A 21,256-nucleotide genomic window follows, 5' to 3' on the forward strand; every position below is an offset into this window, starting at 1 on the left:
AGCAACCTGATTTTAAAATGGGCAAAGGACTAAACAGACATTTCTCCAAAGAAGATGTATAAATGGCTAATAAACATAGGAAAAGATGCTAAGCATCATTAATCATGAGGAAAATGCAAATCAAAACTACAATGAGGTACCATTTCACATCCATTAGGATGGCTACTATCAAAAAAACAGAAAGTAACAAGTCTTGGCTAGGATGTGGAGAAATTGAAACTCCTGTGCACTGCTAATGGGAAGGCAAAATTGTGCAGCCGTTGTGGGAAATGGTTTGGTAATTCTCAAGAAGTGAAAAATGGAATCACTGTATGATTTAGCAATTCCACTTCTGCATATATACCCCAAAGAATGGAAAGCAGGGTCTCAGGGAGATATTTGTCCACCCGTGTTCCTAGCAGCATTACTCACGGTAGTTAAGCTGTGGGAGGCACCCAAGTGTCCGTCAAAGGATGAATGGGTAGACAAATGTGGTCTTAACTGTACAATGAAATACTACTCAGCTCTAAAAAAGAAGAAAATTCTGACACATGCTACAACACGGATGAACATTACGCTTAGTGAAATAAGCCAGTCACAAAAAGACTTGCTACGTCAGCCTCCTTAGAAGAGCTACTTAGAGTGGTCAAAACTCTGACTGTGCTGGAGCTGGACCACACCCTGGCGCTCGGGTGCACCGGGTGTGCCGTATGCCTTGTGCCATGTCATCCTCACCTGTGACCTGTCTTGAGTTCACAAGTGGAATAACTGCCTTGGTGAAGTTGTGTAAGTGCCCAAAGCCATACAGCTTGTGAAATGGCAGAGCTGGAATTAAACCCACGTCTGTCTTATTCCAAAATCTTGTTCTTGCCATTATGGACTCCTGACTTTTCTATGTAAGCTCTTTCAGTGGGTTCTCGTAGTGTTAGAAACAATGCGAACTCATCCGTGTAGCCTAAAAGTCCCTGAAAGGTCTGGCCTCAACCCACCTCTGCCTCACTGCAGACCACTCTCCCTCACTCGTCTACCCCAGCCATACAGATTTTTTCTCATCCCTTTGCCCACCTCGAGGCCTTTGCGTGGTCTATTGTCCTGTCTGCAGTCATCGGCCCCAGCTCTCCAGGGACTGGTTTCTTTCTGTCCTTTGGGTTTCAGCCCCAGTGTAGTTCCCGGAAGAGGTCTTCTCTGACCACCCTTCTCCAAGGCATTGTTCTCTTGGACTTGGCTTTATCGTGTTGCCCTCAACAGGTTTTGCTTTTGGTTTGGGGCTGGCCTCCGCACTGGATTGCAAACGCCACAAGGGCAGGGACCTTGACTGTCCTGTTCATTGTTGTACCAGTATTGAGCATTAAATGAATGTGTAGATGTGATTAAATTCTTGAGAGACATTCAGATGTGTGATTAACAGTGTGAGTTTTTGTTTATATCTAAGTCCCTTGCTCTAATTCCAATATAAATATCAAGAGGCATGTTATTTATAGAGAAGAGAAAAACTGTTAAAGTATTTTTTGTAGTTGAATGAATTTTCCCCCAAAAGTGAAGTGAAGTATCCTTTACTTCAGAAATTTTAAAAAGAGAGACACATGTCAAGGAAGAGTTTTAGAACTTAATGTCACCACCATGACCAGCTTGACATTTAAATAGTCTATAAAGTATTACTGGTTTTTATTTCCAATTAATGTTGAAGTTATTTGCAGATTATAAATTTCTGCTGGAGGTTGTCCTGACTTTAAGATGGGTACATTAGTGCTCCTCCCCTGGCGAGGATAAGCTAGAATTATAGGTCTGTATGTTGAAAGAAATCAGTTACACACATTCCTTATAGAAGTGGAAGCAGACAGCGCCACGTGAGAAGTACCTCTCCTGTGTTTACTTTGTAGCATAGTGGAGAGTCCTGGGAAACACAGGTTACCTGCGTGTCTGAGCCGTTCAAACCTGCAGGCTTACCCCGCTCTTGATTACTGACTTCCTGGGAGCTGCTGGGAGAGGAAGGGGGTGGGGTGAAGAGGCAAGTCAGGATGGCCACTGTGACCCGTAGAGCAGAGTGACTTTTGGATCAAGGACAGTAGTGCCAGGTGCTCAGTCGCCTAGCATGTACAGTGAGAACGCTCCCCGACTCTCGGGTGCCTGCTGTGTCTTGTGTAGTCCAAAACCTGCCAGAACCTCCACACTATTCATGTTCTGCATTTAATCCTTTGTAGCTTAGAACTATTTTTGACCCTTGGCCATTTTTTATTAATTTTGGAATATCACTGGTGCTACGACTGCAGCTAGATGGGACTCAGCACGTGGTGCAGAGAAAGTATGCGGTGACGATGGAGAGGGCGAAGTGGCATGAGAAAGGTAGGGTCCCCTTCCCCCTCACTCCCAGGCTCCAGGGCAGTTATTTGTGCCCTGTTCGTTGGGCGCCGCCACTTGCCATGCACTCTGCCAACCATGGTACATGCAGCGGCTCCTCTAGAGAATCAGAAGTGACATTGGGGCGCTGCCCCAAGTACAAATGGAACTACTTCGTTGGTCAAACCCTTTCGTGTGGTTTGAGTTAGAAGTGGAATTGGTTTCTGACCCTGAAACCTGTGTGTGACAGGGATGCCAGACTGTGATGGCTTCGTGCCACGCTCTGCTTTGAAGTGGTAGCAGAATGATTCCAGAGCATGTCATGTACAAAATTAGTTCCAGTGCCACAGGATCCTTCCCCACCCAGCCCCGCGAATGTGAGGTACCTGCGAGCGCAGCCCTCGCTCGGCCGCAGAGGCTTTTGGAGTGGGCAGCGTGTGATGACCGTGTCTGGCGGCGAGCGAGGGAGTGTCATCTCACCATGGCTTCACTGCCAGGCGGATGGGCTCGCACGGCCTGCTCTGCCCGTCGTGGGTTCACATGCTTTGTACATCTGGGAGTGGTGATGGCCAGAGAGGACGTGCCCAGACGGGCGGGGGGCGTTGCCCAGGCCGCCGTGATACTGTGGAGGACGTGGGGGTTCTGTGCAGTGGAGAGAGGGAGGGTCAGGCTCAGAGAAGAGGCTCACGAAGCCAGGAGGATCTCCCCTCTCCCTGTGAAAGGTCAATTTATGGAAGGCACATCGTGCATACCAAGGCCAGTGACTGTGGCCTTCATTTCAAAATCTTTGAGGAACTGCTGGTTCGGGTTACGCACAGAGGTAAAATTGCTGTAGTCGACGGGTACGTGAAGTGGTTCTGTCAAAATCCAGCAGTGTCTTGTGGGGCCTTTGTACCACTTCCTCTAATGTTCTGTTCGCTGGCAGCGTGGAGGCCCGAGAAGCAGCCTCAGCCCTCAGCGCGGTGCGGGTCCTGAGTCGGTGTTTCCCTTGGTAAAGGCTGAAATGCTTCACCCCTTCTGGTAGCTTATGTTAAATGCCAGTGTCGTTCTGTATTCTTCAGTTTGTGACCTGTAATTTACAAACCTGGCAATTATTTGTTTCCCTATATTTTTCTATTAGTATTTTTTTACCACTTTCAATAATTAGCAATTAGCCATTAATTGGTAAATTAGAGGGTATACACACTCATGATTTTGGTTTATTTTTAAATGCTGTTAAGGCATAACAGGCTACAAAACCGAACAGTACACACAGCACTGTACAGAAACACTTGAAGCACAGATGTTCCCTCGTATTAAAATACAAACACGCGGAGGGAAATTAGATACCGGATAGACCAACAATTTGGAGAAGGAAGAGGGAGCCAAAGGGGCGGTTTGTGGTGGGTATTGCACACATGCTGGGCTCCAGCACCGTGCGGGGACAGCCCGTGTGGAATCCGCACTCCAGTTCTCTGCATGAGAAGAGTGTGTAGCAGAATCCAGGGACGTAAATGAGAGTTAAGAACAGAAGAAAATTATAATAGATGAAGGCAGAAGTCAAATGAACTTTACAGTGAAAGCAAGGAGAACTTATCTGTGCAGAAACCTGGTGGCACTTGGGAAGAGTAACAGTATTTTTCAGATACATTTCTCTGCCCAGGACTGCCACCTTGTCTGTGCGCATCCCCCTGTCCCGCCCTCTCCCTTGCCCTGCACGTGCGCCCCCTCCCCCCGCAGCCGGGACACAAACCCCGTGGGAGCCCTGGGCCCCCGCAGCACGTGGGACGTGCCTTTTTCCCATCTCAGTGCGAGAGTCCTGGAGAGCAGGGCCCCGGTCTGCCCGGTGGGGCATGTGCTGGGTGTGGCAGGGTCCCTCCGCAGCAGGGTCACCCTTTCAGGTGACCTGGTGACCAAACACTCTCGCTGTTTTTCTTCTTTGGCTGATAGAAATTGGCACCTTCGGATCTTCAGGTTTTTAGCAATGTAAAGCATTTTCAGAACAATTTAAAAACTGAACTGCTACTTTGCACTCTAAAAAATTCTGCAATTTTACTGTGGTCTGAGAAGATACTCGTTTAGATATGGCAAGGTATTTATTAAGCATCCTCATCTTTAGGAACATCTTTTTATAACATGGTGGATAAGTACACGGTATTATAAAAGCCTCATGGCGTAGGGTTGCCCCGTATAGACCATGCTGTTCTCAGAGGGTTTCTAGTGTGTGCTCCCTGCCCTCCTAAGATGGTGCGCTTTGGAGAGTCAGACAGGACACACATCTATTGCCTTCATGGGTTTGTTGTCCAAAAATTTTAAACATATCCTTGAAGCAAAAATAAAATGTAGTTATTATGTAGAAAGTATATGTATCTCCTGAAAAGTCAGTGTAAACCTTTTAACATATGTAAATTGTTTTAATATAAATAATATATCTTTTTTGGATGCTGGTAATTTTTTTAAAGTTTATTTATATATTCATCCAACAATTATTTGTTGGTGCCTTCCACGTTCTAGGCCAGAGGTTGGCCAGCCTTTTCTGTAAAGGGCCCCGTGGTAAACATTCCTGGCTTTGCGAGCCACACTGCCTGCAGGCAACTCCCCAGCCCTGCCGTGAGCCGAAAGCAGCCCAGACACGGTGAGCCATGGGCCTGGCTGTGTGCCAGCAGGACTCTCTTTACGGATACTGAAGTCTGCATTTAAAGTAATTTTCATGTGTCACAAATAAGTATTGTTCTTTGGATTTTCCCCCCAACCATTTAAATATATTAAAACTATTTTTAGTTTGCTGTCCTACAAAAACACAGGCCATAATTTGCCGACTCCTGTTCTCAGCAGTCTTCTAGACACATGGCGATGAGCAGAACAGAGTCCCTGCAGTCATGGCCTGTGTTTTAGCGTCCTGCAGGACTTGGAGTGCCACCGTTTGGAGGGCGGGGAGAGCATTGCCTTTAGTGAGATGGGCTCTCTCCCCAGACAGTTCCAGGTTCAGCGTGTCATCTCGTCTGACTGTATTTTATAGTTGAGTTTGGCATGTAATATCCGGTCAGTGATATCCTCGTCATGGATTTTTTCCCGTATCATGTCATTTCCTAGCCTACATTTTTCTCCCCTGCTAACATCTTGTCACCATGGGGGTACAAGGCCCTGTAATGAGCGGCTGAGCCCCAGTTTGTTGCTGACTCCGCAACTCAGCAGTTCAAGGTGCTTTATCGCCACTGTGGTCTTGGTGGCCTGGTCAGGACACCAGGGCCCTGCAGAAGAGCTGGCCAGCCCTACGGAGTCTGCACTCTAGTGCTCATGGAGTCTGCACTCTAGTGCTCATTGCAGGGTTCTTTCAAGGCAGTTTTGCAACAAACAAGCTCACGCCCTCTATTTGTAGTAGCCATGGAAACGTTAGAAGCTCTCTTTAAAGCTAAGCATACAATAAAGCACTTCAGTTGTTGGTGGGATTAGAGACTTCAGAAGATGTTTAATTTTCTCCCCCACTCTTTCTTTCTCTGTGTCTCTTTAGAGAGGGAACAACAGGGCAATGTGAATATTAACTCAGACTTGCTTTAATCTCTCTCGTGACACTTCAGACTGTCTCGGTCTGCGCAGCTGCACGCTAACAAGGAGCGTCGTGCATATTCATGACCCAGGGCTGCGGATTAGACACGGTTCTTCGGGCTGTATTTTACAATGTTTCTCTTTTCAATTCAAATTTTGTGAAAGGATCAACTATAAAAAATTGATTTTGTAATTATTCTTAAGTCCAAAATCCCAGATAGTAGTGCTAAAATGTTCTCGTTGGAAATAGGAACATATTACAGGAGGCTTGTGTGGTATTTGATTTATAGACAACACAAACCCCAAAATGTTGGTGCTCACTTAGGGAGTGGAGCAGACTTCTCACGTCCGCCCTACAAGAATGTGTGGCCGCAGTGGGGGCTCTAACTTCGCGAAGTCCTCCTTAGGAAAGAAAGGCGAATTTCCTTGTAACACTTGAGAGTGTTAAATAATACTTTTAAGCGAAGAGTTTTAGGGTTTGTGCTATTGTTCATTTGTTTGTTATTTCTGATTTTCAAGGCACTGGAAAGGAGTTGACTCCTAGTGGTCTTGTAGCCGCGCTTCCTCCCCGCACCCGACTTTCACATATTTCTGCACTTAGAATACCGGTTTTGGGAGAAGACAGAAATGCCTTTTCTGCTTTGAGCTTCAGCGCTGCTTCTGTCAGGTCTTTGGTTCGGTGGCTGTGCCAAGAGCGTGCTCCCTGTGGCATCCGATTGCCCTATTTTGTCCCGTGGCGGCATGTATGCCTGTGCCGGGGCTGGGCGGGACCACCCACAGCCGCGCCGCCCGCGTCCCTGGGCTCCTCTCCTCGGCAGCCTCGGCCTTCCCTGTGCCTGTTCCTTGCGTGTCGAGTGGGCATCGTGGACGGAAATTAGCCACCAAACATTTTAAGGGTGAATTGCTATTAAAATATCATGATAGCAATATTTTCACAAAATGTGATAGAAAAGTTGCCCCTCACCCCAAGGCGAACATGGCTAAAATCCACTCTTTCATTCCACCCATGTGGGACTTCTGGCGTTCTGTGGTTAAGGACCTTTCATTCATGCAGTGCGGCCTCCTTGCCTGGCTTGCATTTATATTGCTTTACTTTCGTCTAATCTCTCAAACCACACAAAGCCCGGCGTCAGGAAAGCGCAGCCTGTGCAGGTCGCTGCAGTGCCGCAGGCCCACCCGGGGGAGTGGGAGGCACGCTCGCCGCCGCGCTCCGAGCTCACAGCGCCTTGGGGCAGAGCGAAATGCCAACACACAGTCACGGCTCACACAGTGTCGGTAAATGCGTGTTAAACATCCACTTTGTGCCAGGGCCTAGACTGAGTGCTGGGGACACTTGAGTGCCCCTTGCCCTTGAGGAGCTCAGAGACGGGCAGACAGAGGAGTGCAGTGCAGCGTGGTGAGAACTGGAACAAAGGAGGGGGAGAGAGAATGCTTTGGAAACACACAGTGGGCCACCTAACATACGCTGGTGTCAGGAAGTAGCTAGGACGGTGAGGAAGGCCTTCCAGGAGGAGGTGACACTTAGCTGAGTCTTGAAGACTGAGGGTGCCCTGTGAGAAAGGCGGCAGCAGTGACGGAAACACGTCCCAGCTCAGGGGCTCACAGGCGTGTGGAGACAGGAGGCGAGGCCCAGCCAGCCTGCGCGGGGAGGTCACTGGCACAGGTTGGCAGGGGCTGTTTGGTGACGGTGCCTTCCTTCAGACAGTCTGCGTTTGCAACTGGCAGTGACGGTGCTGGCATCAATTCCTCCATGACTGAGCCAACCAGCCTCCCAATTTCAGCAGCCCCCAATGCAATCATGGGAATTTCAGTTTTCCTACTTTCAATTATATTTAAGTGAATACCCAGGAAGGTTCAGAAAGAAAAAAGTGTTTTGCCATTAGAGAGTTACTAGGCACACGAACTAAAATTCTCCAGTCTCTCCTCATAATCACTGCCTCCTGTTTTTCTATAAAAAGTGAGAAATGAATTTGTGTAGTGATAGTACCATCCTGGGTGTGAAATTAGTCGCAGCAAATAGTTCATTATTCAGAAATTCACTAATATGTTGGAAATGCTTGATACCTGGGACTGCTATTTTTATTTTCTGCACTGGCACAGAGTTGGGGTTCGGTGATTGTAGGAAAGAGGGGGGAACGCAGGTCTAGGTTGTATGCCTTTGAGTATTTGCACAGATTCTGGCTCCAGAAAAGAAACAGCCTTATGGGGGACCTTGACTTTAGCGTGAAAGGATGGTGGATCGGTGACAAAGTGAGAGAATTTTCCCCACCAGAGGTGGACGACTAATTACAGGCCTCGTTCCGTGCCATCCAGAAAAGGCCTGTCGCTTACACCCACAGGCGGTTTCGATGCTGAGCCTCCTGAAGCCAGCAGGTCGCCCACTCAGCAGACGTTGCTCGTGCCCTTCTTTGTGCCAGGTCTGTGTGTAGCCGCCCAGGGCCCCAGAGATACCAGACGCTCCTCCCTGACGTGGAGGAGCCGGGAGGGGCAGGCCAGGGGTTAACGCCGTGAGCAGGGAAGCAGAGCGCCTGGCCGGGGAGTCGGGGAGGGCCGTGAGGATCGCCCGCCCGCTGGGTGTGTATCGGAGGGACTGGGATGGAGCAGCCTTTGGAAGCCTGGAAAACACCTCCTGTGCTTCTGCGTTTCAGTCATTGGACCTTGGTGGACAGGTTCACTTTTTTCACTCTTTTATTTCTTCCTTTCTTTTTTTTTTTTTTTTTTTTTGAGACGTGCTGGAATGGGAAACACCTGCCGATCATCCTGGGCAAGGGCTTGTTCTTGGGGTCTCCATCTGCTCATGGCAGGGAGGCCTCTTTCTTTGGAAAAGTATTGACTCCACCCTAGGTTCTTTGTTGTTCTTTCTGGACCAGGGTGCCAGGCCAATAGGGACAAGGCCTCAGTGGTCTCTTACATGTCCCTGGACCCAACCACTAAAGACCTGTCCCTCCCGCAGTTTTTGTACAGTCCTTCATAGAACTGGATATGGTAGCAATGTAGTGCTTGCGTGAGGTGTACACAGCTCTGGTGACTAAGTCGCATGCTTCCGTCAGTAATGCAGTGACGCCAGCCCAGTCCTCGTGAGTTGTCTCAGTCTGGCGTACAGGACACTGAGTGTTGGCACGGCCAGGCAGGAGGGCCAGGTGCCTTCGAGAGCCCAAGTATTCAGAATAAACTCGGCAAGTCCTTCAGAGGCCTTCTCGCTTCATCTTCAGCCTGCTGAGAGGGGGACGTGCCGTGGTGACTCCTAGGAAACGATTCTTACTTACAACTGGGCTCTCATTAAACAGGATGATTTTCCTGTCAGGCTCCAGCCTGGCATCTCTGCGACGGATTCTTTTTTTTTTTTTTGAGACAGAGTCTCACTCTGTTGCCCGGGCTAGAGTGAGTGCCGTGGCGTCAGCCTAGCTCACAGCAACCTCAAACTCCTGAACTCAAGCGATCCTCCTGTCTCAGCCTCCCGAGTAGCTGGGACTACAGGCATGCGCCACCATGCCCGGCTAATTTTTTGTATATATATATATTTTAGTTGTCCATGTAATTTCTTTCTATTTTTAGTAGAGACGGGGTCTCGCTCTTGCTCAGGCTGGTCTCGAACTCCTGACCTCCAGCGATCCACCCGCCTCGGCCTCCCAGAGTGCTAGGATTACAGGCGTGAGCCACCGCGCCCGGCCTGCGACGGATTCTTTAGTGTTCCTCTTACGCTTTCCCCGGTGACTCGGTAGCACAATCATCCAACGAAGGAGTGTGTGCGTGCGTGTTTTGTGTTCATAAACTTCAGTTTAGCCACTCTAAAACTCACTCATTCATGCAACAGATGCTGAGTAAGTACCTCTGGGTGCCGGTGGCCAGACCTCACATACCCATGCCGACATCTGTGCACGTGCGCATATTACATCGTTTTAGTCTGTTGGCACTTTGGATGCGTAGTCATAGATACATCCTCAGGATTTTCAGTGTTTCCGTGCTCCTCTACTGCTTCTCACGTAGTGCTCCTGTGAAGTTATAAAACAGTATGTCAGCAGATTCCTTCACTCTGGCTCCAGTTCTGACCCAGTGGGTGGTGTATGCCGTCCGGAACCTCACGGAGGACAACAGCGAGAACCAAGATTTTATTGCAAACATGGAGGACCAGGGCCTGGCAGATGCGTCCCTACTTAAAAAAATAGGTTTTGAAGTTGAAAAGAGAGGTGAAAAGCTGATTCTGAAACCTACTAGTGACACAGCTCAGCCGGTAAGTACCCTCCAGTGAGCTGTCCTTCCCTGTCAGCCTGGGGAAAGCGGTGGCTACTTGCTCCTTCCCGTGGGCACGGTGAGGTTTATAAGAACATGGACGGGAGAATTTTGCCCTCGAAAATGGCTTACCAAAGACAGCTCTAAACATAGTTGCCAACAATGTTTTGTTCAGCCTTTATGTTGCCATTTCTTTTTTTAAAGAGAAAATTTCAAACTCATTCTGGGGGAGAAATATAAAAAACAAAATTTATTCATGGTCTAAAAGTAAGTTACTCACAGGAATTAGATTTTCTTTAAAAGATAGCTAATGTTCACTGGAATAAAAGAACAGAAAACTCCCTGAATAATAATCAATGAGTTCTTTCTGGTTTCTCCATGTTATTTGGGATGATTGACCAAAGCTTTGGGGTTTTCCTTTCCCCTTCATCTGATGATTCTTGTAAATACACTTGTTATATCTATGATTTTGTTTCTTTTTTCTTCTCAGTGAATGAACTCCGTCCACATGCCTGAATACTTGGCATCTGTTCCATGGATTTTTCATCTCTGCAGTATGTGAACTTGCAAGTGTTTAAGGATTTATAAGTACAAATTCAGGACCATATGGATCTTTTAGGTACTAGAGTTAAGTGTGTATAAGCTAAAAGTAAAAGCACCTCCGTTTTCTCTTGTTTCTTTGCTTTAAATGTAACTGTCTAGTTTGCCTTTGTTCCCCTTGGTAGAATGTGCGTTTAAGAAATAGATCGTACTCACTGTGACAGCAAATAATAAATCCTCTTTGAGGGCACATCCCTTCTTTGGCAAAGACTGGGCTGTTGGCTTGGATTCTGTTTGTCCCTCAGACGGCAAGTCAGCGTCGCTCCTTTTGTTTTCCTCTTCTAGCTGGGTTCTCTGAACTCTGGCAGGCTGTTGAAGTAGTTTCTCACTGTGATTAATTCTAGCAATCTCTTTTCATCCCTTCTGCCTTTCCAAAACATTGACAAGACTCATTTCCAGTTAATTAATTCGAGAACCCTCCCTCTTCATTTTGGGTACTGGGCTGTGTTGTCACTGAGCCCTGTCCCTTTGGAATGTAGCAGGGAGTGAGACCGGTGAGAGAACGTGGGGGTGGGTGTTTAACCCTTCTTGTTCCAAATCGTCCCAGAAGTAGACTTCTCAGCTCCATCCCACGCCAAGGCGAGTGCTGCGTCTTACTCACCTTCGCGCCTCGGTGTGCGGGAAGGGTTGTTTGTTTGTTTTAATTTTATTTCAGAATTTTTCAGCGGTACAAACGTTTTGGTAACATAAATTAGTTTTGTACTGTTTGAGTCAAAATTATAAGAGTGCGGGAAGGAATGTTTTATGTTCTCTCTGTGCAGCATTAAAGATACATTCATATCTTAAGAAGCACTGGTCTCATAAAGGCACCACAGTTTTAGCTGTGGCTTTACTGGAATTTCAGAAGTAGTTTTGGGGAACAGGAGTTTATTTGACATCCACCTGTCTCTGTTTCTTCTGTCTGTCTACGTGTATCAGAAGTAGGACGGTATTAAGAGCACTAACCTCTTTGTAGCCACCCAAATCATTAACATAACTAACAAAAACTCTAGTGAGAGATCATGTTGTGAATGCCTAAAACATACTATCTTCTTGAACAACCATGTTACTAAATTAATTTATCTACAGACTTTGCACAATGCATATTGAGCCTTCCAAAATAAAAACAATCAAAAGTTTCATAATAATACTGATTGCTGCAAACTAAAGTGCTTCTAAGTTTTTTGTACCGTACTTAAGTTGCTTTGTAAAAACAGCTAAAGCATGTTGAGAATGAAATAAAAGCTTTCCCCTATGCTATCTAATGTACTCTGTATAAGTCGGAAGGCACATCAGCTTCTAGGATTGTGGCAATCTAGGAATAACATTTTTTCTCATTTATGACATTTCGTCAGTAAAGAAGCCATTGCAAAATTTAAAATACACAAAAGAGTCATTCTCTGCTGGTGAATAAAGAGTTAAAGCTCTGCTCTCTAAATAGGAGCCTGGCCAAGGGAAAGGAACAGTGGGAGTCCCTTTTCCCTTCTAACAAGTTTGCAATAGACACTTCTTTTTCCTTTCTCAATAGATGTGTGCACACCAGTGGAATCACACAAACATGTCGGTATGAGCCATATAATAACAAACACAAATAAATAAAAGGGAGCCTTGTGGGAATACAGAATGGGTCATGGTTATATGTTTTCTAAATAGGAAGCGTGGGGCCTGCATAGTGAAAACACGCTGATGACCGCATTGTGCCTGCCTTTGATTCTCTCGCATAGATTAATTCTTGAGCACAACAGCTTCCCTGTGCTCTGCCAGTGGACTTGGAGCTCCTGAGAACCTTGTTTTACATGCTATAGCGGATTAGTCACCACCTCAATCAGTCATTTAGAAGGAAGAAAAGAAGCAGGCCAGCTTACGAAATTTGTAAAGGGACAGAATGGTCACAGCAAGTTTTGTGACCGTATTATTGCTTTCAAGAGCAGCCTGCCAAAGCCTTTAGCCTGCTCCATTTTAGCAGATAGAGGGGAACAGCTTCTCTGCTTGATACTGGGTCCAAGTATTTGCAGAATGATTATTTTTTAATACCTTGATGTGAAGATTTCAAAAATATTTATTTTCACAATTTTAATAGAGTTAGCCCACTTTATCCACAGGTTTCACATCCACAGATTGAACCAACCTGGGATCAAAAATATTTGGGAAAACAAAAAGCAATAAAAAATAACAATACAACAGCAAAAAGTAATACAAAAAAAAAAATACGGTATAACAACTATTTACATGGCATTTATATTGTGTTAAGTATTGTCAGTAAATGGAGATGATTTACATTATGAGAGGACATGCGTAGGTTATATGCAAAGACTACACTGTTTTATGTAAGGCACTTGCACATCTGTGGATTTGGATGTCTTCGGGGGGATCTTAGAGTCAATCCCCTGCAGATACCAAGGGACAGCTGTACAGCACTGTTAGGATTTGTCCATGTTAATATAGCTCATGGTTTTGTTTTTGTTTTAGAGGCTAACATTGAGATGCATCTTTTTGTTCAGTAACTTCAGAATCTAACCACAGGGCTTTCAAAACTACTAAAACATGTCCATTTTACAAAATGGGATATAGAAAATCATTGAGGTGATTTGGGCTACCAGTTAGTAAGTTTAAAAAAAAATTAATGTTTTATGTGTGTGTGTCTTATGTCCGTTCTCTTTTGAAGTCATTCATGTGGTTCTCTGATAACACCTGGCATTTAAATGTCATTTAAATGATGTTTATCCTTTAATTTCTATCCTTGAATGAACAAAAAAAAAGATGTTACAACAAAAATGCCAGTCTTTGCAAGAGGAAAACTTTTTAGAATATGTATCTTCTCTCATGAGCAAGTTGTACATATAAAGGAAACAGTTTTTACATGTGAAGCAGTAGAATTTAGCAGAATTTTAAAATGCAGAAACATTGAGGAAGAACCTTAACCTCTAAGATCTAACACAAAACCAGCCCTTTAGGGGAAAGGCCTCCTGTTGCTGTCCAAGGTTCTGATCATTTCAGCTACATAGGCCTGTGTACAGAAAGTCAATTAAAAACCTTGTTTTGAAAATCAGATTTTTTTCCATGTGTTTGTATGACACAATATTTGTTTTTCTCTTCACCACACATTTTTATATATTTACTTGGATTTTAAGGTCAAATATTACATATTTCACAATATGAATTTGATTTACCATCTGCAATATACATGAATTTTTAAGCTAAGCTTTTTCTGTAAACATAGTGGTTACAGTATTAACTTACTCTTCAGACTTTCCTCATCACAACTAGGGACATTTCTGTGAACGGAAGTGACTCTTTGATCCATAATTATTTATTCTTGCTTAATTAAAACCTTAAATTAGAAACACTATAGTAAATGTTTCTTTTTGCTTAAACAGTATTTTTTATAGCCCATTCTTCTTCAGAAAGAATAAACAACATAGTATTTAAACAACATTCTTCTTTTACTCACAAAATTCTGTTTTTATTTTACATCATTTAAACAAGTGCTTAGGTAATATTTTATAATATGGATATAATTTTTGCCAGCACTTTGTAAAGTATATTGGCCAAGAGCATGAACTCAGAGGGTCGAGTTCCTGGGTTCCAGCCCCTGCTCTCCACCTGCCTAACCTTTGGCAGATTCCGTAGCTCTCAGCACCTCCTTTTCCTCATCTTCAGGCCTCCTGAAAATGGGGCTCATTACGCCACCTGCCTCGTAGGAGTGTACGAGAGTCAAAACAATGGGCTATGTGTAAGGTACCCAGTTCTAATATCAATCTCATTATATGGATGAGGAAGTTGAGTCACAGCGAGATTAATGCCAAGGTCACACAGAGTAAATGCTTAGTGATTAATTGCTATAGTTAACTAGAAAGGGATGAATGAGGGAAAAAATATGACTGCTTTTCCCAGAAGCTTGAAAATAAACGTAGCAGAAATGCCTGGAGTGTGGCTCTAGACAGAGAGCAAGGGGAGCTGTAGGGGAAGAACATAGGCCTGCAGTTAGAAAAACCTGAGTTCAATCTCAGCTCCACTTCTTGCAAGCTGTGTGACCTTAAGCAAGCTGTGTGACCACTCTGAGCCTAAGTTTGCCCCTCGCACTGTGCCACGCACTGGGAATACAGCAGTGAGCAAGGCAGACGTGGGCTCTGCTCCTTGGAAGCTTAGCTTCTAATGGGGATTACAGAAAGTTCAGTAAACAAATACATAAAACAAGAGCATTGCACAGCGAAGTAAATGCCACGAAGAAAAACAAGTTGATGGTAACTAGGGTGTCCTTTCTGAGACAGCCACTTCTGAGCAGGGCCAGAAGGCTGGCAAGGTGCCAGCCATGCAGAGCACCGGGGAAGAGTTTTCAGGATGAGGGAGCAACAAATGCGGAGGCCCAGAAACTGGCCAAGCTTCATCTACCAGGAGGCGGTCAGTGGGCCAGAACCTGGTGGCCAGGGGGAGGATGGCGTGCTGCTGGGTCAGAGGTGCAGGAGTCAGGTCACGCAGGGTCTTCAGAGCCAAAACTTGAAATTCACATCACGTGCGTTGGAAAGCCATTGAGCCATTTTTAGCAGAGGAGTGAGAAGATTCAACTTACGGTTTTAAATGACTAGTCTTACTGGTGGGTGTAAAATGAATCGGAGAGAAGAAAGAGTGAAAGGAGGGAGATTGGAATCTGATGTGTGCGTTGCCGGCAGAACCCGTGGGATTTACCACCGGGGTCGGGGTGGGGCGGGAGCAGCTCCTAAGGTGGCGTTGAACCGCCAGGTGGTGGCTGTGTACTCACTGAGGTAGGAAAGCCTAGTGTGAAGAACAGTTCTTGTGTCCGTTTTGTTTGAGACACGAGGAATCCAGAATTCTATTTTGGGCAAATTAAGTTTGAGATGCTTTGGGGACGTCCATGTGGAGATGACTTTAATAAGCAATTGTGCATACAGGACTAGAGCTCAGCAGACAGGCAGTAGTGGAAATACAGATTTGGAGTCATTGATCTTACACGCAGGTGATCGGAAGCCATGGAAATAAATGAATCACCTAGGAGGGAGTGTAGACAAAGCCGCGAAAGAGGCCGACGCAAACCTGCGGCCCAAGTCCAAGTGAACACTTGACACGTTACAGCATAAGATTTTGCCATGTGTTTAAAAACCCCTCATAAAAATTTTTAATGATTTTTATCATCAAAATGTACCATAATGGACTTAACCATCCCCTTCTTACTAGACATTTTGCCTTCTGCTTCTCATCATTATCTTTTTTTCTTTAAGAGACAGAGTCTCGCTCTGTCACCCAGGCTGGAGTGCCACAGCGCGGTCGTAGCTCACTGCAGCCTCGAACTCCTGGGCTCAAGCGTCTCCTCGCCGTGAGTGCCGCAGCAGCCGTCCCGGTGCATAGGGCTTTGTCTGCATGCCAGGTTGCACGCTGTGGGGGTCAGGGAAGGACGATAAAGGGTTAAAGAATGCTTTCTCAGAGAAGTATTTATACTAGAAAAGAAACAGCACTTCCTAATCCAGTGATAGTTGGCTGGGTAGTTCTGACCAAACCTCCCTGAAGATAACTAAAAAGAGGCCAAAATTGTTTTTTGTTTTTTTGTTTTGTTTTGTTTTGTTTTGTTTTTTGTCGAGACAGAGTCTCACTTTGTTGCCCAGGCTAGAGTGAGTGCCGTGGCGTCAGCTTAGCTCACAGCAACCTCAGACTCCTCGGCTTAAGCGATCCTACTGCCTCAGCCTCCCGAGTAGCTGGGACTACAGGCATGCGCCACCATGCCCGGCTAATTTTTTCTATATAGATTTTTAGTTGTCCATATAATGTCTTTCTATTTTTAGTAGAGACGGGGTCTCGCTCTTGCTCAGGCTGGTCTCGAACTCCTGACCTCGAGCGATCCACCCGCCTCGGCCTCCCAGAGTGCTAGGATTACAGGCGTGAGCCACTGCACCCGGCCCCAAAATTGTTAAAAAAACAAACAAAAAAAAAAAAAAACTGTTTGAAGGTGCTGGGGAGCTAGCAAGACACAGTGAGGGCTGGGCACAGACAGAGGCCCGGGACGATGGACCGCAGAATGTCTAATAAGAAGGGGATGGTTAAGTCCATCGTGTTGGGGCTGCGGCTTCCTCTGGAGTACTTCTCATTTCAGAGAGGGAGGCAGAGACACTAAGAGGCTGGCTGGCGCTCACCAGAGTCCTGGGGAGCCACGGCGACGGGGGTGTTGGCTGGGAACCCCCACTTCTTCGGGTTGGCACCTGAAGTGCTGAATCAGAAGAACAATAGCGAACCCCTCCCAGGGACTGCACTGTGTGTCTCATCGTTTCAGTTGAATTGCGGTGACCCTGGTGTGCTGTGACATCTGATGCTGATGACACACCTGCATCCTGGAGCACTGCTGACCCTGGCAGCACAAACCCTGTCAGGAAAAGCTAACATAATCCTTAGTCTTAAATTATTTGTATAATTTTTCATATGTTTTCTAGCACTTGATCAAAAATATGAAGTGACAAGATGATACGAAAGTCAAAAAAAACCTTAAGTAGGCCAGGCGTGGTGGCTCATGCCTGGCTAGTGTAATCCTAGCACTCTGGGAGGCCGAGGCAGGAGGATCACTCGAGGTCAGGAGTTCGAGACCAGCCTGAGCAAGAGTGAGACCCCATCTCTACAAAAAATAGAAAAATTCGCCAGGCGTGGTGGCACCTGCCTATAGTCTCAGCTACTCGGGAGGCTGAGGCAGGAGGATCACTGAGCCCGGGAGTTTGAGGTTGCTGTGAGCTGTGATGATGCCACCGCACTCTAGGGTGACAGAGTGAGACTCTGTCTCAAAAAAAAAAAAAAAAAAAAAAAAACATAGCTAATAGAAACAAACACAGAGGGGCTCAAACTGGTAGAGTTATGGGGCAGAAATTTAAAATAACTTTGTTCAGTATGAAAATGTCAGATGTCAGCAAAAGAAGGGATCAAATGAAAATTTTTTTTTTTTTTTTTTTTTTTTCCTGAGACAGAGTCTCACTTTGTTGCCCAGGCTAGAGTGAGTGCCATGGCGTCAGCTCACAGCAACCTCAAACTCCTGAGCTCAAGGGATCCTCCTGTCTCAGCCTCCCGAGTAGCTGGGACTACAGGCATGCACCACCATGCCCGGCTAATTTTTTCTATATATATTTTTAGCTGTCCATATAATTTCTTTTTATTTTTAGTAGAGATGGGGTCTCGCTCTTGCTCAGGCTGGTCTCGAACTCCTGAGCTCAAACGATCCGCCCACCTCGGCCTCCCAGAGTGCTAGGATTACAGGCGTGAGCCACCACGCCCGGCCCAAATGAAAATTCTTGAACTGAAAAATGTGACCAAAATTAAGAAATCAATAGATAAGTTTAGCCACAAAAGAGATTAATAGTAAATGGAAGATAGGCTAATCGAAAATATCCAAAATGAACCATTTAGAGAAGAAATGATGGAAAGTATAGAAGATAGCGTAAGAGACATGGGACACAGTGGAAAGGTCTAATATCCCCGTTTAGAGTCTGAGAAGAGAGAAAAATGGGGGTCTTCGTTTTTAGTAACAATACCTGAAAGTCACAACTAATCCTTGGGTTTGGAATGTTACCAAGAAAGCAACATGGAAAGAAAATTCACACGCGCAGCCCTAAGCCCAGACAGGTGATTCTTTTATTTCCTGCACTAAGCCAAGCCCTCACTGAGGAGGCAGAGGGGAGGCTGCACTTCCAGGGGCGCGTCAGTCTCTCTCTCTGTGCCTTAGCCCGCAACTTGCAGATTTCTTGCCCCAGCCAGTGTGTCCAGTGACCACCACTTAAAAATGTCTTGCCCCAGTCTGCACAAGAGGTTGGAGTAACATGGTCGCATACAGTGCTCTTCAAGCTCGGCACGGCCTCAAGACACTCGAGCAGTCCCGATGCTCAGCTGACCCTCCCTGTGGTCCGACAGCCTGGGATGAGGCACTGGCCAGGTTTCGCGTTCTGTCAGCGCACGGTCGCATCGCTCTGGCTGGCCACACCCACGCCCGCCTCCTGCATTGCATCGTGGGCTAGGAAAGTTATCCCTGCTTAGGGGTACAGCAGGTATTTCTCTCTTTTGGGCGAAGTAACTGTGTGTTTATCTCAGCACATGCAACCTCTCACAAACAACATATGCTTATCACAACAGGGTAAACATGTTTACAATTTTGGCAGGCTTTGGGGTAAAAATATGATTTTCACCTCTTTTGGTGACAAACATTCTTTAGAGCAATTCAAGAAAAGCATGTTTACAAGCAAGAGAACATTTTGGTGGGTGTTATGGCTGAATTGTGTCCCCCTCAAATTCATGTGTTGAAGTCCTAACCCCCAGAACCTCCGAATGTGCCTGTATTTGGAGACAGGGTATTTAAAGAGGTCATTGACACACTGACTGCCACACTAGAAAAGAAACTTTTCCTTGGTGCCACAGTGTTTTATTACGAAAATAGAATAAAAACTTCAAAAACAAAATAAGCCTTTCTAGTTTAATGGAAAAGTTGTTATTTTTTATTGTTTTCTATGCATGAGTTATATGCAACTTGAAAAATAGTTCACACGGCTCCCAAGGTGAAGAGACGTGTGAGTTACATATGCTTCACAAGGCCCCAGGCTCAAAACTAGCATGAGTTAAATACAACTCACATGGCAGCTAATGTGTTAAGTTAAAAGAGAGTGGGCCCTAATCCAACAGAACTGATATTTTTATAAAAAGAGGAAATATAGCTGTGTGTGGTGGTGAGGCTGAGGTAAGAGGTTTGTTTGAGGCCAGACCAGCCTGGACAACATAGCAAGACCCTGTCTCTACAAAAACAGAAAAAATTAGCCGGCTGTGGTGGTGTGTGCCTATAGCCACAGCTACTTGAGAGGCTGAGGCAGAAGGATCACTCAGGCCCAAGAGTTTGTGGCTGCAGTGAGCTATAATTGTGCCACAGCCTGGGTGGCAAAACAAGACTCTATCTCAAAAAAAAGAAGGAAATGTGGACACAGGGAAGACCACGTGAAGGCACAGGGGAAAGGTGGCCATCTACAGGCTGAGGAGAGAGGCCTCTGAAGAAATCAAGTTTACTGACACCTGATCTTGGACTTCTGTCCTCTAGAACTATGAGGAAATAAATTGCTGTCATTTAAGCCATCCAGCCTGTGGTGCTTTGCACGGCGGCCCCAGCACACTGACACGGCAGGAAACTTGTCTGCCACCTGCAAACACGGCAGGTACACTTAGTGTCCTTTCGTGACACAGGGCATGGCGTGCTCCCCAGAGCTTTGTTTCACATGTCACCACGGGACAGAAGGGATTCTGAGGAGATGCTAGCTGAGGATTTTGCCATACTTGATGAGACAGACATCAAACCACAGATTTGAGAATCCCGATGAGCCCCAAGCAGGATAAATCAAAGAAAACAACGTCTTGCAAACCGACTGCAAATCAGTGGCCATCTGTAAAGCCGCTTGAAACATGGGGACGGCGGCTCCTGGCGTGGCTCGGTGGTGACCTTACCTCCTGGGACACGTGTGATCCTCTCCCCCTGGGAGGGTGGACATGCTTAACAGAAATGTCAAAAGTCAAGGGTGCCACTTACACGATTAGGTTAAAAAAGACTGGGACTTCTGCCTGACCGGCACTGGCTTGCCCTGCGGCTTGCTCACTCCAGTGAAGTGAGCTGCCCTGTGGCGAGAGGCTCACAACGGCACAGAGGTGAGGGAGGCCCCCGGCCGGCAGTTTGTCAGGAGCTGCCACCCGCGTGAGCCTGGGGCCAGGCCCTCCCCAGCCACGCCTTGAGATCACTGTGCTGTGTGCAAGGCCCTGAGCTAGAGGACCCAGCTGAGCTGCATGTGCCCTCCGGGGCCACAGAAACTGATCAGTGTTCCTGTCTTGAGCCCTTGAGTTTTGGGGTAAGTTGTTACACAGCAGTAGATGACTAATACAAGAAATAACACGGTTGACCCTCAACGGAGCAGATAGGAGACTGGCAGAAACGTAGAAGCCAGAAGACAGTAGGACGATGCCTTTGAAGGGCTGGAAGTAAATAATTGCCAGAGAATTCTGTATCCCTCCCCTGCCCCCCAAAATCCTTTAAGAAGGAAAAGGAAATAGAGACATTTTAGATAAGCAAATTTTAGAGAATTCATCACCAGCAGACGTTCATTGAAAGAAATACTAAAGGATATTCTTCAGACAGAAAAATAAAACATCAGGGGGGAAGTTTTAGTTTCAGGAAGAAGGAGCAAGATAAGGGTAATTATGCAATATATAGAATAGTGCTAAATACGTTGAGGCTGGGCGTCGTGGCTCATGCCTGTAATCCCAGCACTCTGAGAGGCCGAGGGGAGAGGATCACTTGAGGTCAGGAGTTCGAGACCAGCCTGAGCAAGAGCAAGACTATGTCTCTACAAAAAATAGAAAAAATTAGCCAAGCTCAGTAGCGTGCACCTGTAGTCCCAGCTACTCGGGAGGCTGAGGCAGGAGGATTGCTTGAGCCCAGGAGTTTGAGGTTGCTGTGAGCTGTGATGATGCCACTGCACGGTAACCTGGGCAACAGAGCAAGACCCTGTCTCAGAAAAACAACCTGCGACAAAGAGTGTAAAGCCAAGATTTGGTTCTCAGAAAAATGTTTAAAATTGATAAAGCTGTGGTGAGG

At 46.1% G+C, this 21,256-nt stretch overlaps 1 protein-coding gene across 1 annotated transcript in view; it reads left to right on the forward strand.

Moving 5' to 3' along the window:
- ATXN10 (ataxin 10) overlaps positions 1–11,778 on the forward strand; it is a 143,899-nt gene extending 132,121 nt beyond the window's left edge. The window contains exons 11-12 of the mRNA XM_069489523.1: positions 9,885–10,072; positions 10,562–11,778. Coding sequence (XP_069345624.1) covers positions 9,885–10,072; positions 10,562–10,564 — 191 coding nt within the window. The 3' untranslated portion in view covers positions 10,565–11,778. The remainder of the gene's footprint in view (positions 1–9,884; positions 10,073–10,561) is intronic.
- Positions 11,779–21,256: the final 9,478 nt, after the last annotated feature.

Source organism: Eulemur rufifrons, chromosome 16 (assembly GCF_041146395.1).
Source record: "Eulemur rufifrons isolate Redbay chromosome 16, OSU_ERuf_1, whole genome shotgun sequence".
Taxonomy (NCBI): Eukaryota; Metazoa; Chordata; class Mammalia; order Primates; family Lemuridae; genus Eulemur; species Eulemur rufifrons.